The 15,444-nt window shown below is 32.8% G+C and overlaps 1 protein-coding gene across 7 annotated transcripts in view; it reads right to left on the bottom strand.

The window, feature by feature from the left end:
• LOC145946157 (venom dipeptidyl peptidase 4) overlaps positions 1-15,444 on the bottom strand; it is a 366,319-nt gene that overhangs the window by 303,284 nt on the left and 47,591 nt on the right. For 3 of the 7 annotated variants that reach the window (XM_083055642.1, XM_083055643.1, XM_083055645.1), the window contains exon 1: positions 11,050-11,685. The exons of the other annotated variants lie outside the window; for them this stretch is intronic. Coding sequence is in view for 1 of the 3 variants with exons in the window: in XM_083055645.1 (XP_082911771.1) it covers positions 11,050-11,088 (39 nt within the window). In the remaining 2 variants the exon portion in view is untranslated. Of the gene's footprint in view, positions 1-11,049; positions 11,686-15,444 lie in introns of those variants that run through there. 7 annotated transcript variants of the gene reach the window in all.

Raw genomic sequence — 15,444 nt, 5'->3', positions numbered from 1 at the left:
ATAAGATAATTTCGTGAATTAAATTTGGTGCTTTGGAAATGACAATAGACGCGAGAACTGTTTCTGAAGTCACTGTCACGTGAAATTAATCGAATCTGGACGGCGAATCAACCACGTGGAATTAACTACTCTCTTCGCAAAGCTGCAGTAATTATCATTTCACTTTTGGTTTTCTGATTTACTTTTTTTTATAATTAAATTAAATTTATTATAGCTTGATTTCTCTATATTAAAAGATTTTATCCATTTCTGTAGAATAGCAGAATAAATGTCAAATAAATTTTAAATTAATTTTTCTAAATATATATAAATATAAGCATTAATGAAATGTAATTCAATATAGCAATAATATTCCTAACAAGACCTGTGCAAATTTCTGTTAATACTTATGCTAAGGTCAATTAACATAAATTCTATTCTGGTGTCATTTTATTTCTGCTAGTAGAGAAATAAGAACCGCGTAAAAAAGATTGAAGCTATACTTCATATAAAAATATCGTACGATTGACGTACGATATGAAGGCTATTCCGACATAAATCGTTCGCCCAATTCCATTCCTCGACCAACATTTGCAGCTTTATAAAGATCTTCCTTCGCGGTACATGACATCGTCCAGAAACGAGGCAAAAAGGAGGAGACAATTTTCTCTTTCGAATCCTTTGGACGGTGCTTTCAAACGAAGGAAGGCTCGTCTCTTCTCCCTTCTCTTATTGCCCCGCTCTATTTCTACTACGACGTAGTCTCGGGTGGGTCCGAATTACTTCGACAGTCATTTCCACGTCCCGTGCAAACCCGGGAAACCTAATTTGTGACCCGGTGATAAACAGCTCGGTACACCGGTTTCCGGCAACCGGTGACGCGGTGGCACAAAGAGAGGAAGAAGAATTAAAGTACCCGACCGAAAGATACAGGAGTGGGAGGGGACCAGACATCGTGATAATCACCCCGTTTTACGCCGCACTAGCGAGCAATTAATTATGATCGAGGCCATCTTTACTTTTTGTCTCCTCTTCTGTCATTCGAGCTCTCTCCCAACCCTCGCCGAGGGCTCCGCCTCATTATTTCTCGTCTTTTAAACGGGACTTTATTTATCTTGTCTCCGACCAGCCAATTTCAACAGCATTATGCTGTAGAATTTGTAGATTAATACTTGCCTCAAAGGTATGAACAAATAATAAATTGCAGCGATTATATGCAGAATTAGCGAACATTTCGTAATATAATAAAAACACAAAAGAGAAAAATTAATTTGTTCTACAATAAATATTTATCCTATACTTACGATAAAGTGTTTTTCTAAGACCAAGTAGCAAATTACTCTATATATAATAATATGATTATTATATGTAATATATTATTATTTCATATAATATATTATTAATATATATTATAAACAACCCATATACGAATACATGAGCTGTTTAATAGAAATGCCACGTGACGAAGGTTTAAATTACTTTTCTTCTAGGACAAAAGGAAAAGATTAAAAAAAGAGAACTAATGGCAAACGATCGAATCGTGTGAAAGACTGAGCAAGTAAGTCGGGTGATCGAAGTTTGACAATTGAAAAAAGTGAATTAGAATCCGTGATACACAGTGAAACACAGCCAGATCAGAGAAAAGGAGTTCCGTGAGAAAAGGATAAATTGAGAGTAGCACTTCGGATTCTATCTGGGACGATAGATCGATAAAGAAGACTGACTGATAGATTTACTACCTCAGACAGTGTTTGCTGTAAAGCAGACGACGGAAACGTGCAAAGCGCGAACGAAATGAAAGTCAGTATAAAAAAAATTTGAACTTAGCAGTGAGAAAGATCTCGAGAAATCTCGCGCAATTTCGAACCAAAAATAAAAACTGGATTAATATATAAAAAAAATGAAAGTTTGTATATATTAATTTAAAAGATGTATAAATATATTTCCTTAACAAAAGAAAAAGTCACGCGATAAAACATTAGAAGAGAGGTGAAGAGAGATGTGGGAAAAAAGACAGATATTTTTTGACAGAAATCAGCTGATAACTGTCAAAAGATATTAATCGAGTTTAAAGTACTATAACATTTTATTTAAAACATTTTATATATAATTTTTATTACATATTATTATTTTAAAATTTAATTAACAAATTAACGTTTTAATCAGCTGATTTCTGTCAAAAAATATTAATAAAGCGTTAATTTGCTAATTAAATTTTAAAATAATATTAGGTTATAAAAGTTAGTAATATGTTGTAAATAATATGTTATAATGCCTTATTTGCGATTAAAAACTTATTACGATATCAATATAATTAAATTTAAAAAAATTATATAATTTATTTTATAAAATCCGATAAAATCTCATTGTAATATTTTTACAATTCTCGTTCTTTTATCTCTATTTATCAAATATTTATAAGAATATGTCAAAAACATTCAAATTGTTCGTGCTATTTAAATAAAAATATATTACGTGGAAAATCTCAGCGGAAATACATGATGAATTTAATTTATCGAATAAATTTCACAGAATAATTGGCATTTCCTGAGAAAATTATCCCTTTAATTTTCAATGACAAGTGAAACAGACAAGCGAAAATTCACTATTAAATTCATTTATCTTTCAAATATGATATTTACGTTTCAAACGCATTCGCGTTCAATTTTCAATTCAAATTGAATAATATACATTATAAAAATATTTCATCAAATCAAAGTATCTCATTTTATTATAATATCAAAATATGCGAATTTTTATATACATTTAAAAATTTTTTTTACTCAATATAATATTTCTTTGTCACTATGGCCTGTTTCTACCAACGTCGGTTAACTTTAACCTACGATTAAACTATATCTGTCTTTCTTCAGCTACGTTTTTAAAAAGAGACAAAGATAGTTTAACCAGAAGTTTTAAAGTTAACCGATGTTGGTAGAAACAGGTTTAAGTAATTTTTTGCAGGACTAAAGTATCTGTTTAATTATCGACAAATTTTAAAAACAGCATTTTTTGTGTTGAATATATTTTAGTAATATTACAATCTTTTTCGAAATTATATATTGCATATATTACGCTATTTGCAATAAACTTAAAAAACATTAATAATTAATTTCTTAAATAGATTAATTATTACCTTTAATGCATGTTATTTTATCGTTCTACTAAAATAAAATTTAATGTTTTTTTTTTAATTTTCGCATTATTCGAATAGCTATTAAAATCTTAAGACGTATACCGATTTTCGTAGCCTTCAGCAATTTCTCTTGCAAATTGCATCGTTGAAAGCCATTCTAGCGAGACGTGCAAGACTCGTATGCATAAACTCGCTTAGTAGGCTAAGTGACCTGTAGTTGCTACTAAAACAAGGAGGGTTTTCCTTTTGTTCCGAGCGAACTTATACCTTAAGGAAGGTGTTGGTACGTGAATTCGCTGACGAACAAAGAGCGAACGCTAATCTCGGCAAGATCACGTTTCTGAAACCCGAATTTCTTGCGAAACCAAATAATAACACAATATAAAATAATCGTTTCCACTCTCTTCTCTATTTTCCTTACTTATCGTTCATTTATTTATCGCGAAGCGGCATAAAAACAGGAAAAAAGATATATTTTTTTATATTCATATTTTTATATCAGATGCGAGATTTTCATTTGTTGAAAAAAAAATAATTTGACTTCGCATGAATACAGAAATCCATAAAGCTACTTGTATCAGCGGGCTTTTAGAAATACTGTTGAACATGCGAGACGCAGCTTACGTAAATTTGACTACAAAATCTGACACTGCAACATCCGCTAACGTCGACGTTGAAGCAAGTTGCAAACAGGAACAGAATCAACTTTCCCTGCAAAACCTTATTATCATAAACTTTCCTTGTAAATGGAAACTGTCTCCCGTATTACGCATGTATTCGCGTATACGTAGTTACGACCATGTTACGACAATTAACATTATTTGTGCATTAACATGGTAACAACAATCATAATTTAAATTACCAATCCAACCAGAATATAAATAACAATTCTAGTTACAAGATGGCGAGTCTGATGCTTTTGTTATAATTAATTTATTGTTAGTAATTAAAGTGTTTAAATTTTGTAGTTTGTCAAATTTTATTAAAAATACTAGAACACATAATGCGTTATCTGCGATTAATATTTTTTGACAGAAATCAGCTGATAACTATCAAAAATATTAACAAAGTTTAAGAAATTATAACATATTATTTAAAACATTATTTTAATTTTTATAACATTCTTATTTTAAAAATTAATTAGGAAATTAACGCTTTATTCAGCTGATTCCTGTCAAAAAATATTAATAAGGCGTTAATTTGCTAATTAAATTTTAAAATAATATGTTATGAAATGTAAAACAGTAATATGTTGTAAATAATATGTTATAATGCCTTATCTGCGATTAATATTTTTTGACAGAAATCAGCTGATAACTTTCTAAAATATTAATCGAGTTTAAGGAATTATAATATATTTTATTTAAAACATTTTAATTTTTATAACATATTTTTATGTTATAAAATTTTACGAGTTGATGATTTAAATGTAAATCGATTTATAATGGGTATTGATTTGGATTTAAATTGAATAAAAGAATAATTTGAAATTATCATATAGCATGTATAAAATTTTTTAAACATTTGTTTAATGAATTAAGAATATTAATTTGACTTTAATTCTGAAATGTAACAAAATTAAAAAATGTTGAAAAATTTAAATTCGTGAAATTTCGTGCACAAACGCGTGTCGTGAGTATTAAATTGTATAACAAAATCGATTATGCAAAATATCAAGCAGATTTTCTTATTAATCGAGTTAGCAATCAGCTGTTTTCTTCGTGATCGGAATGAATTAACGTAAATCGAATTAATTATTTTTCACGTGAGAAATATCATAAATTATTCGTAATCTTTCGTCAAAATATTGAATCATTTTAATAGCAGTGAAGGAGAAGAGAGGAGAAACGAAGGGAAAGGTTGATACACCTGTTCTTATTTTAATTAGTTCACGTTTCACAGTGAGGCACATCGAAAATATGAAGTGAATTTTTGAAATTATTTAACCGATATATATATATATATATATATATATATATATATTATTTTCAATTAGAACATATTCAGGAAAAATACCATAGAATGTGTAAACCATATTTGTAAACCATAGAATGTTTAAACCATATTAAATGTATAAACCATATTAGAAAATCAAAACTTCGGTTAACTAGGTAGATTATAAAAATGAATAACTTTATTTATGTATCCAAATAATTATCCTTCGTTGATTGTATATTTATAAACCATAGAATGTTTAAACCATATTAAATGTGTAAACTACGTCATATGTATGTGTAGCGCGGGGAAGGAATGATCAAATATTTTATAGATAACCTGTGAAAATCAATACTCTTTTTCCACAAAAAAGGAAAAAAAACGTAAAACGTTGAGATAAAACTCAGTGAGCACAGTAAATACTGATTTTTTTTCATCGGTGTTTTCAGTTTGTGGTAATCTGGTTCGTAGCCGAATTTTCCGCTATTTGCACAGTACAAGTTATCCTATATATACTATTTCATATGTGCGTGTGCAAGTATGCGAATAATACATGTAATCGAAGTTATTCTCCTATTCCCCTGACCTAAATCTAGTAACGCACGACTCGAAGAGCGAGATAGGAACGTGAGGTGGAAAGCATTTACGTGGAAGCGGTAAATCTTACACTAGTACGACGATAAGTAGTGTGTTTAACAATCGTCAAACATATAAATATCGCGGTTACTTTAACGCGTTCCTAAAATATGTCTGCGTTCGCGATTTAATCGATCCAATAATAAACGACGCGCGATACTGTCAACATTTAGAATCGTGCGATAGATGCGAAATGAATATCCGAAATTCCAATGAAATCTAAGGCGAAAGGGAATATCGATGCGCGATGAAATTAATAGTACGCATGTACATATATACATCTCCTCTTTTACACTTGTGTGTATATATATATATATTATATATCTTTCGCGCAATATCACAACAAGATATCGAAAGCTTTAATAAAGCCAGCTGCACGTTGTTGTATCGGATATTTGATACGATTATTATTATTGTATACAGATATCGATTTATCGGAGAAAGTTGTGCTTTTATTAATTACTGCAACACACTAATTCGCGCAAATAAGATTTTTGGATGCGATATTAATATTGGCTAAATCGAATTGTTTTAACCAATGTTCCGATTTTACGAACATCTGAATTTACGAAGATAAGTATAACAAATGGATTAATAATGTACTAAATCTAGTAAGATTACTTACTAAATATATGATTTCCTATTGAGTTTTATTATATTGCAGTATGAAAGCACCTGCTAATAACAATTTCTTTAAAAATACATTTGTGTCGCGTGTTTTAAACAATTAGAAATATAAAATTATAAAAATACAACAGAGTTTATAAAATATTTATAAAAACAAGGAACAAAATTTCTGCCATCAGAAATATCTCAATTGTATGACTTGCGGCTTATAAATATATTATTATATACATATGTATATTATTATAATATACATATATATATGTATATTATATTGTTAAATTATTAATATTAATATATATAAATATTAATCATCTAATATATATTATACAGATATATAATATATAACAAATTACATTATTACATATAATAATATATTATATTTATATAGAATAATATTAGATATATAGACTAGAGGGTTTGTCGTTAACAAGATGACATTCAATTGTCAATAATGAAGCAATATATTGATTGAAAAATAAACGTGTGAACTCTTATAGACCGATTCAATCCTTTATTTGGATCGCTCGTATCTTATTTCTGTAACACTTTTTACAGCGCGTGTTGTGCAATGTATCGCTTTATCGGTCGAACAGTAAACCGTAACAAGTTGCTATAGAAAGCTTAAACCAACGGGGCAACATCCCGAGGGGTTTCTGCAACTTTTCGAAGCAGTTGTTTCTTTCATTTCGCTAAAGCTGATTCCCGATACATCGTCTTTACCGGCGAAGTGCAGCCATTCTATGAAACAACCGCGGATGAAAACAGGTAATATGTAGGACGAAGCTCAAATAAGCTATACGCGGTCAACTAAGCTACAGGTCTTAGCAAAGTTGTATAGGAAGTTCCGGTCATCTTCCCTCGTTTGAAAGTTACGTGGAAATCAGTACTAGCTTAACAATACGAAACTTATGTTAAGATACCTTAATTATAGCTGGATACTTTGTGACATTCCAAGTTAAAATGTCGACTTTAAATGATTTCTGAAATTTTTTTTCTGTATAAATCAATAGAATAGGAACTGTAGACCATATTAGAAAATCAAAACTTTAATTAATTATGTAGACTATAAAATAAAACGAAGCACATACACATGGTAAATTGACCATATGATAAATTGCATAACATTGATTTTTCATATGATTGATATATGATTATTGATATATAGTATATATATAAATATTCATATAATTAATATGAAAAACCAATGTTGTACGAGTTGTGCGATTAGTTAGATTAAAAATATATTGAACAATTTGTAAACCATAGAATGTGTAAACCATAGAATGTGTAAATCATATTTGTAAATCATGGAATGTGTAAACCATATTGTAGGAATTAAGAAATTATTATATGGTTGTCGGATGTGCTTGCGTTCTCGTCATGTATGTTTTGATTGGGCCACGTAGGGCGATAACCGAAATATTCGTCGCTCGGGGAACCGAAAAGTAGGAGGCCGAATTCCGCGAAAGAGAAAAGAACTAAGCTATCTCACGGGTAGAGTCCCGTCGAAGATTTTCTCGCGTTGAGATACATATATATAAATTTAGAGTGAATAAACGAAACTAAAGTAGAACTCTCCTATCAATTATTTCCAATCAACATAATATTAATCTCCGTAACCCGCGATCCTATAATATTTGTAAACCATAGAACGTATAAACCATATTTGTAAACCATAAAATGTGTAAATCATATTTGTAAACCATAGAATGTATAAGTCCAGAAAGTCCTGACATCGCGTTGCTCTTTGAACTCGGTTTTTTGGCCGCGACTTTGACGAAGATATATTCCACTCACAAACGCGCGCTTGTACGTTCGATATTGACGAACTGTTTTGTAAAAAAAGAGGAGAAGAAAGGTGAAAAACATCCTATACAACCGCGCTATTCAAATCACCGGCACGATGTTCGGACGTTGCGCCTTTCCACATTTCCTGAAAATTGTATTTCGCGTACACGCCGAATTTTTTGATCAGCGTGTGGCGGCAAAATTCAATAAAAATCGTTCTCAGTATATTTATTATACGATATCCTGATCTCTATAATCTCAATGATAAATGCTTCAACGAAGCGCACGTTTAATTCAAGAAAAGAATACTACTCTCCGCTATCTTATTTATTGATTGTTGTTTCTCGAGTTACCATAGAATGTGTAAACCATATTTGTAAACCATAGAATGTTTAAACCATATTAAATGTATAAACCATATTAGAAAATCAAAACTTTGGTTAACTAGGTAGATTATAAAAATGAATTTGAGCTTTATTTATGTATCCGAATAATTATCCTTCGTTGACGCCAATTTGTTCGGGCCGGGGCTCGACTCGCAGCGGTGGCGGGAATCACCTCCGCTTCTCCCTCGTTGCAAGGCCGGCCAACTTCGAAACCCCAGGCATCCGATTTACTATTGTTACTATTACTATACTTTATTGGCGGAGAAATAGTAATAATATAATCGATATTAAACAATTTATACTAAACGATTTATATTAAACGATTAAAAACTAAAATGCAATAAGCGTAATTTTAAAATTTTCCAAGACCTAAATCGAACGTCAATCACGATTTAAAAGTAATACCGAAGGGACCTTGTGCTGTAAACAGGCGTTAGGATTTCCCGCGGGCTAACGAAATTATTTTCGCCGAAAATCATGGTGGCGTGTATCGTCGATTAATACAGGCATGTCAGGCAAATTATGTGCTTCGAAAGCTATTCTCACGACAAGCGAATTTAACCGATCGCTGGTGATCGATGCTGTATTAATAATGATTCGAGCAAATAGTTTCCACTTTCGTTGCCCCCAAGTATTAAATTGTTGAAGTATCATTCAAAGCGTCAATAATTACACGTAAATGGTACAGTAAGCGATTATAAAAGCCTGAATATAAAAAGAGTAAACCGCAGATGTGAAAAATTGTAGATTTTTATTTCGAAATTAAGTTTATACGATAAATATTCGGCCGGGCCAATTGGGACATTTGTGCGAGTTTGAATCGAAAAACCGATTGAAATGTTCTTCCCTTTTTTTAATCATAATGTAAATTTCACCACACGCACACAAATTTATCGGCTGATATTTCTTTTTAATCAAACCAACGTTTATTTTCACGTTTATATTTCGTTAAAAATTGCATAAAAATGTACGAAAAATTTGCATATTTTAAATGCAATTACCATTGAACTTATATTTCTAAACCATAGAATGTGTAAACCATATTTGTAAACCATAGAATGTTTAAACCATATTAAATGTGTAAACTGTTCTCGGATCTTGTATCGTTGTTAAATTATTCGATAATGAAGCGCGAGATGATGATGAGGTGTATTTACATGGAAAAAAAGAAACAAATCTCCATTTAGCAAACAAATATACATTTCCGCGATAAACGACTAGCGCTCCGTTTCTAGGAAACAATTTTAAGTAAATCGCTTTAACAACAATTGAATTCGAATAGATATCTCATCTGCGCGTGAACCTTTCTTGTTAACTCTGTAATAAAGCCTGAAATGAAAAATGTCTGTGAAATGTGAAAAAGGAAAAAAACAGTGATAAGGTTCTTAAATTAAATCTCTCGTCACAGCAATTTTTAAGCGAAATTTCGACCTGGATTATATTTTCGATGCGCGTTCGCATTCCGCGACAAGAGTAAGAGTATTTACGAGTATGTAAGTACATATAGTCGGAGAAATAGTCGGATACTACTGAAACTCAACGATATTAGCATAACCGTTCTCCATCTCTCTCTTCACATTCGCTACGAGTAAATTTAACTTCGTAACATGCGAGTTATATACGAGATACAGAGCGCGCGCTCGCTCGCTCGCTCGTCGATAAACGGGTTAAGCGAAGGGGAGTGGCAACAAAATTTCGCTCGAGATCACGTCTCGCGAAATGTTTGCGCGAATTCGCGCGCGTGAGTTTAAAATCGTTGAGATATAAATAAATAAAGAGTCGCGTATCGCCAAACGCGGGAGATAAACCTGCGCTGGTGAAAAGTCATTTAACGGCGTGTCTACTCAAATCTTGTAAAAAAAATACCCTGATCTTTCAAATATTTTCGTTTAAATTCCAGATAAAATAAGAAACTTTATTGTAAATATAAAAATACAAAATAAAATTTTTTTTATAAACGTCTTAAGAAGAACTAATTTATTTCAATATTATTATTAAAAAATTAAACAATTTTCTACGAAATTTACATGAGAGCTCAATATTAAAAAGAGATTGTTGATAAGACACATAAGATTTTAATAAAAATTTAAATATTGCAAAGATGTGTTAAACATATGTTTCTTAAGTGTTAAATAAGAGAAAAATTATGAAAAACATAATTTTGGAAAGCATTTTCTGAATAAAATTTCAATAAACTACTATGAGAAATCTCGAATTTTTCAAGGTAAAAAAATCCCTGACCATTCTCGATTTTCTCGGTTATTTCAGAAAGTAGACACCCTGTTTTAATTCACGGTTAAGAGCGCGGTTGAAGAGGGATATGCTATTTCGATTGTAGTACGAAACACTATCGCTACTATGTACCTACAATCGTCACGGGAATTCTAATGAACCGTAGCAATTTACAAAATTTCGTCGAGCTTTGTCGAGCCAATTTCAATCTATCGTATCGAATTACGAACGTAATAGAGCAACGAGAGGAGAGAGAGAGAGAGAGAGTAATCAGCTCTACATCTCTCACACCTGTCATTCTTTAATAATATATTCAATAAAAGACATTACCGCATCGTCGTATGCCACGTTGAAAACTGCCTTGTGCATCTTGATCACAAACTCCGAAAATCTCTCGAGCACACAAAACGACTTTTAAAGATGACAAGAAAATCGGTTCTTTCGACTCCTCGATCACATCTGAATGCGAGAAAAAAGACTCGACAAGAAAGATCCTCGATCCTGACACCTACTTCTCGCTTACTCCCGCTCTCTTCGCGACTTTTAAAGAAGTAAAGAAACGAAAAATCAGCCAATCATTGATCGGAACGACAGTCCCGCTAATATGCCGATCGTATTATCTCTCACCAATCGACACACAAATTTCCCCACTGTCGTAATAAAAAGATAGGTAATGTCTAGGAGAGGTCGATTTCTACTAGCGACGGGAATTTCAAGCACCCCGGCTGACCATCATCCGCTGATGGTCGTAGTCTCTCCTCCAGACTAGAAATCAGCTGTTGTGCCTGATGCACGAAAGAACACCTCACCGATCGCGAGCAAGGCTGATCAACGCGATGATTCTGATCACTTGGCACACTCTCTCCCCGTCACACCGAGAATCCGAGCGGAAAAGCCGGCGGATTTTTCGCGATCAGTGACGACGAGTCGAAGGTGATAGCCGGAGCGGAGACTAGCAACCTTCGACGGTCGACGGCGAACTGGTCTTGAAGCAGCCAGGCACCGTTCAGCTTGGAAACGAGTCTCTATGTTATCGACGCAGGCGTCCTTGACGCAGACGCGGAGTGTAGTGGGATTCCGGTGTGTGTGTGCCAGATAGATCCCCCCGAAGAGGAGCAAGAGGTGAGAGGCGTACAGGCCAGCGTAGCACAAACTCATCGGTTGTGTAGATACCTGTTGAATGCACTTGGCCGGGAAAGGGTGAGGAATGGTTCGAGGGGAGAGAAGGGAAGTGCCACTACCGCGACGAGTCGGGGAAGCACCCGGCGCCGTCGCCGATACGTCGAGCTGGTGAAAGGATCCTCGAAACAAGCGCTCACGGTCGATCAGAGAGATTCGAAGACCCATATCTCGACATGTGCCTGCTGTGCCCTTCTCGCGATTCCGAACTTTTAGCCATTTGCGCGTCCTATTTGCCGCGATAAATGAACGGGTCAATGGAGAACTTGTGGCCAATGCGACAATACAGGGTTATTCAAAATGATTCGTCCGATTTCTCAAATGAGAATGATAGCCGATACATGCGATTTGGACAGCGAGACAACCGCATATCAGTATCGCATATCCTGAATGATGTTGGGATTCGGCATATAATCTCAATAATAAATGCTTCAACGAAACGCACATTTAATTCAAGAAAAGAATACTGCTCTCCGCTGTCTATCTTATTTCTCGATTGTTATTTCTCGCGTTACCATAGAATGTGTAAACCATAGAATGTGTAAACCATATAGAATGTGTAAATCATATTTATAAACCATAGAATGTTGAAACCATATTAAATGTATAAACCATATTAGAAAATTAAAACTTTGATTAACTATGTAGACTATAAAATAAAACAAAGCACCAATCCGGCGCGTAAATAAATAAATCATGACAAATAAACTGTGATTCTCGATGGCTGTGATTATATTGCACAGATACCTTTTGCCAAAATATACATTTAGAATTATATTCATTTAACATGTAAATAAACATTTAAATAAACAAATCTAACGTGTCTATATATATATTGCAATTCTTCACTTCTTTAATATATATATATATATATATTTCAAGGAAGAGAGAAATTGCAGTTAATTGACAATTACGAATATGGCGCTATTTATCGCTAAAAAAAAACAACATCGCGCTTGTCATGAGTTTCAAAAGTGTAAACAAATGCAAAAATGTTGCGCCATGTGATTGCTAAAATATTCATGAACAGGCGTACCTAGTCGCGTCTACCAAAGCATAAGATCTACCGCAGGTTCGCTACAAAGGCTGTTAACATGTTCGCTTCGTAAAATTGTACAGCGATGTGCATTTGCCTTACAAATAAAATTGATATAATTTTCATGTAAATTTTACGATGTTTCGATATTTTCCATAACGTTCATGTGCAACGGAATATGGGGCACGTAAAATACACAAATAATGCTAACATTATAAAATTACATAAAAATGCATGAATAACACTAGGCTAAAAGACTCATTGAGTGAGAGAGAGAGTTTATTTTTTATTATTTTTAAAAAGTTTATTTGTATATTATTTTTTTATTCGAAGCATATAGAGTTATATAATTTTGTTTTGTTTGTATATGTATTTTAATGTTTAAAACATATATATTCTTTAAATATTACATATAATAATGGAAAACATAATGGAAGGTTTTTTCGAAGCATAAAATTAAATAATTAACGCCATCATATTTCATAATAAATTGCATTATGAAAAGCATAGATATAATTCTATTATTTGTCTCATTATTAATTTAGGAAATAATACCACTGCATATTAATTAATTAATTAATAATACATTTTTCAGTTATTTAATCGAGTATATTTGACCGTAATATGATTAATATTGAATTTATTGCTTCAACGAGAACCGTATCTATGTCACCTAATAATGACTCGTTGAATGTAAATGTATGATCAATTTGCATAGTAAAAATATCAAATCGCGCGAATTTGCGCAGAAAGTAAGTTCCAGGAACAAATTTTTCAATGTGTAACCATAGATAGAGATGTAATAACAATTAATCGAGGCAATATATATATTTAGAGAAGAAGAATCCTGTTAAAACTCGGGATTTTATTATAATTGTGAGACTTTATTGTTTTATTTCAATGAATTCAATGGAAAATTTTATATGGCGAAAACTTGCCAGGGGAAAAAGATACGACTGAAAAGGTCAGCGACGGAATAAGGAAGCTGTAAAATGGAAGTGTAGGAGGCAGGGAAGTCGTCGGTATCTTGGAAAGAATGACGGTTATGGACGAAAACCTGACGGGGCGAGAAAGCAAGGCATCGATTCTCCGGAGAATCCAATTGTCACTAGAAATTGACTATTTATTATACCGCCGACTTTTGAAGCCGAAGGGAGCTGAATTTATTTGCTTGTATAGATTATTTTCAGTAACAAGCGTGATTTTTCGGCCTGTTGGGAATTATTGAATATTTATAGCGAATCTAAAATTTTCTTCTCGAATAAATGTATTTTTTATTGAAGATGAAATACGCATATAAAGTTGCACGATAGTATATGATAAAGTAATTAGTAATATTCTAATTTAAAAATTTATAATGATTTATTAATTAAATTGTAGAGAATTTATTAAAAATTATTTATCAATTATTTATCAAATTATATTTTCGAATTTTAAAAAAGGTAGATTATTATAAAAATATAAAGATACATTAAATATAAAGATAAAATGATTAATTATCGACAACTATAATAGAAGGCACGTGTTACCACGTGCCACCTTTCGAGAGAGCATTCCCGCCAGTAAAATTCTATGGTTACAATCCACCGTTCACGATAAACAAATGTTCTTCGCATCTCGCGCACGTTTTCCCCCCCAAAAAAATCTACTCTTTCGGAAGCCGTCTCCGAGCAATCGTGTCCGAAACTTCACGGAAAACTTCATGACTAATCTAAGCCGCCGTTCATTGTTCTTTAATCATCAATTCTTTTTTTGAACAAACATTGTATTATTTTAACACTGTTTCCAATCTTGTAATAAAATGGCAAAAAAATATACATTTTATTATGTAAAAAGCTTCAAACGAGATGCTATTTGATTTTCGTTCTCGAACCCATTTCCGCCCTACGATCTTTTTTACTCTCGTAGCTCAGAAAGTAAGTGGCACCCGAAGTTCCTTTCCCACCTCTAAAAGATTGCCCTCTTGACCTCCGCAACGACCTAGATGTTACTCGTAACACCACGGATTATCATACATATCGTTCTCGAAGGGACGATGCGAGGCACCGGGTGTCCAACTTTCTTGGGGAAAAGGGGAGATCGTATGAAGATTTTGCAACAAATGTGCCGTATAGAATTACCACACATTTCAACGTAAATATACGAGACGAAGAAAGAAACAAAAGGTTCGGCACGCAGTTTCTCGAAACTGCGTAATTGTTGGGAATGGAAAGAGGATTTTCGTTATTTCCGCGACAGGATGGAATTCATTACTCGAAGCGGAGGGAGAAAAAAAAAGCCGCCGCAAGTTTCGCAACGAATGGGCAGCGTAATGCAGTTTTGCATCTGGCGATACACGGGACAGTTCGCAATCAAAAGCAAAAAGTTACGGCATCCGCGCGACATTATATGAGCGAAGAGAGCTACTACGGAGACGTACAAAAAAAATGAGAAATTGTTGCCTTCTGCAATGAAAATCAACTAAAAAAAATTCAGAGATAATCTTAATTTAAACTCAAGTGAGCTTGTAT

This window comes from Prenolepis imparis, unplaced genomic scaffold (assembly GCF_030444845.1).
Source record: "Prenolepis imparis isolate NDT839.2.m4 unplaced genomic scaffold, iyPreImpa1.0 SCAF_15, whole genome shotgun sequence".
Taxonomy (NCBI): domain Eukaryota; kingdom Metazoa; phylum Arthropoda; class Insecta; order Hymenoptera; family Formicidae; genus Prenolepis; species Prenolepis imparis.
This window is presented reverse-complemented; position numbering and strand designations above follow the sequence as displayed.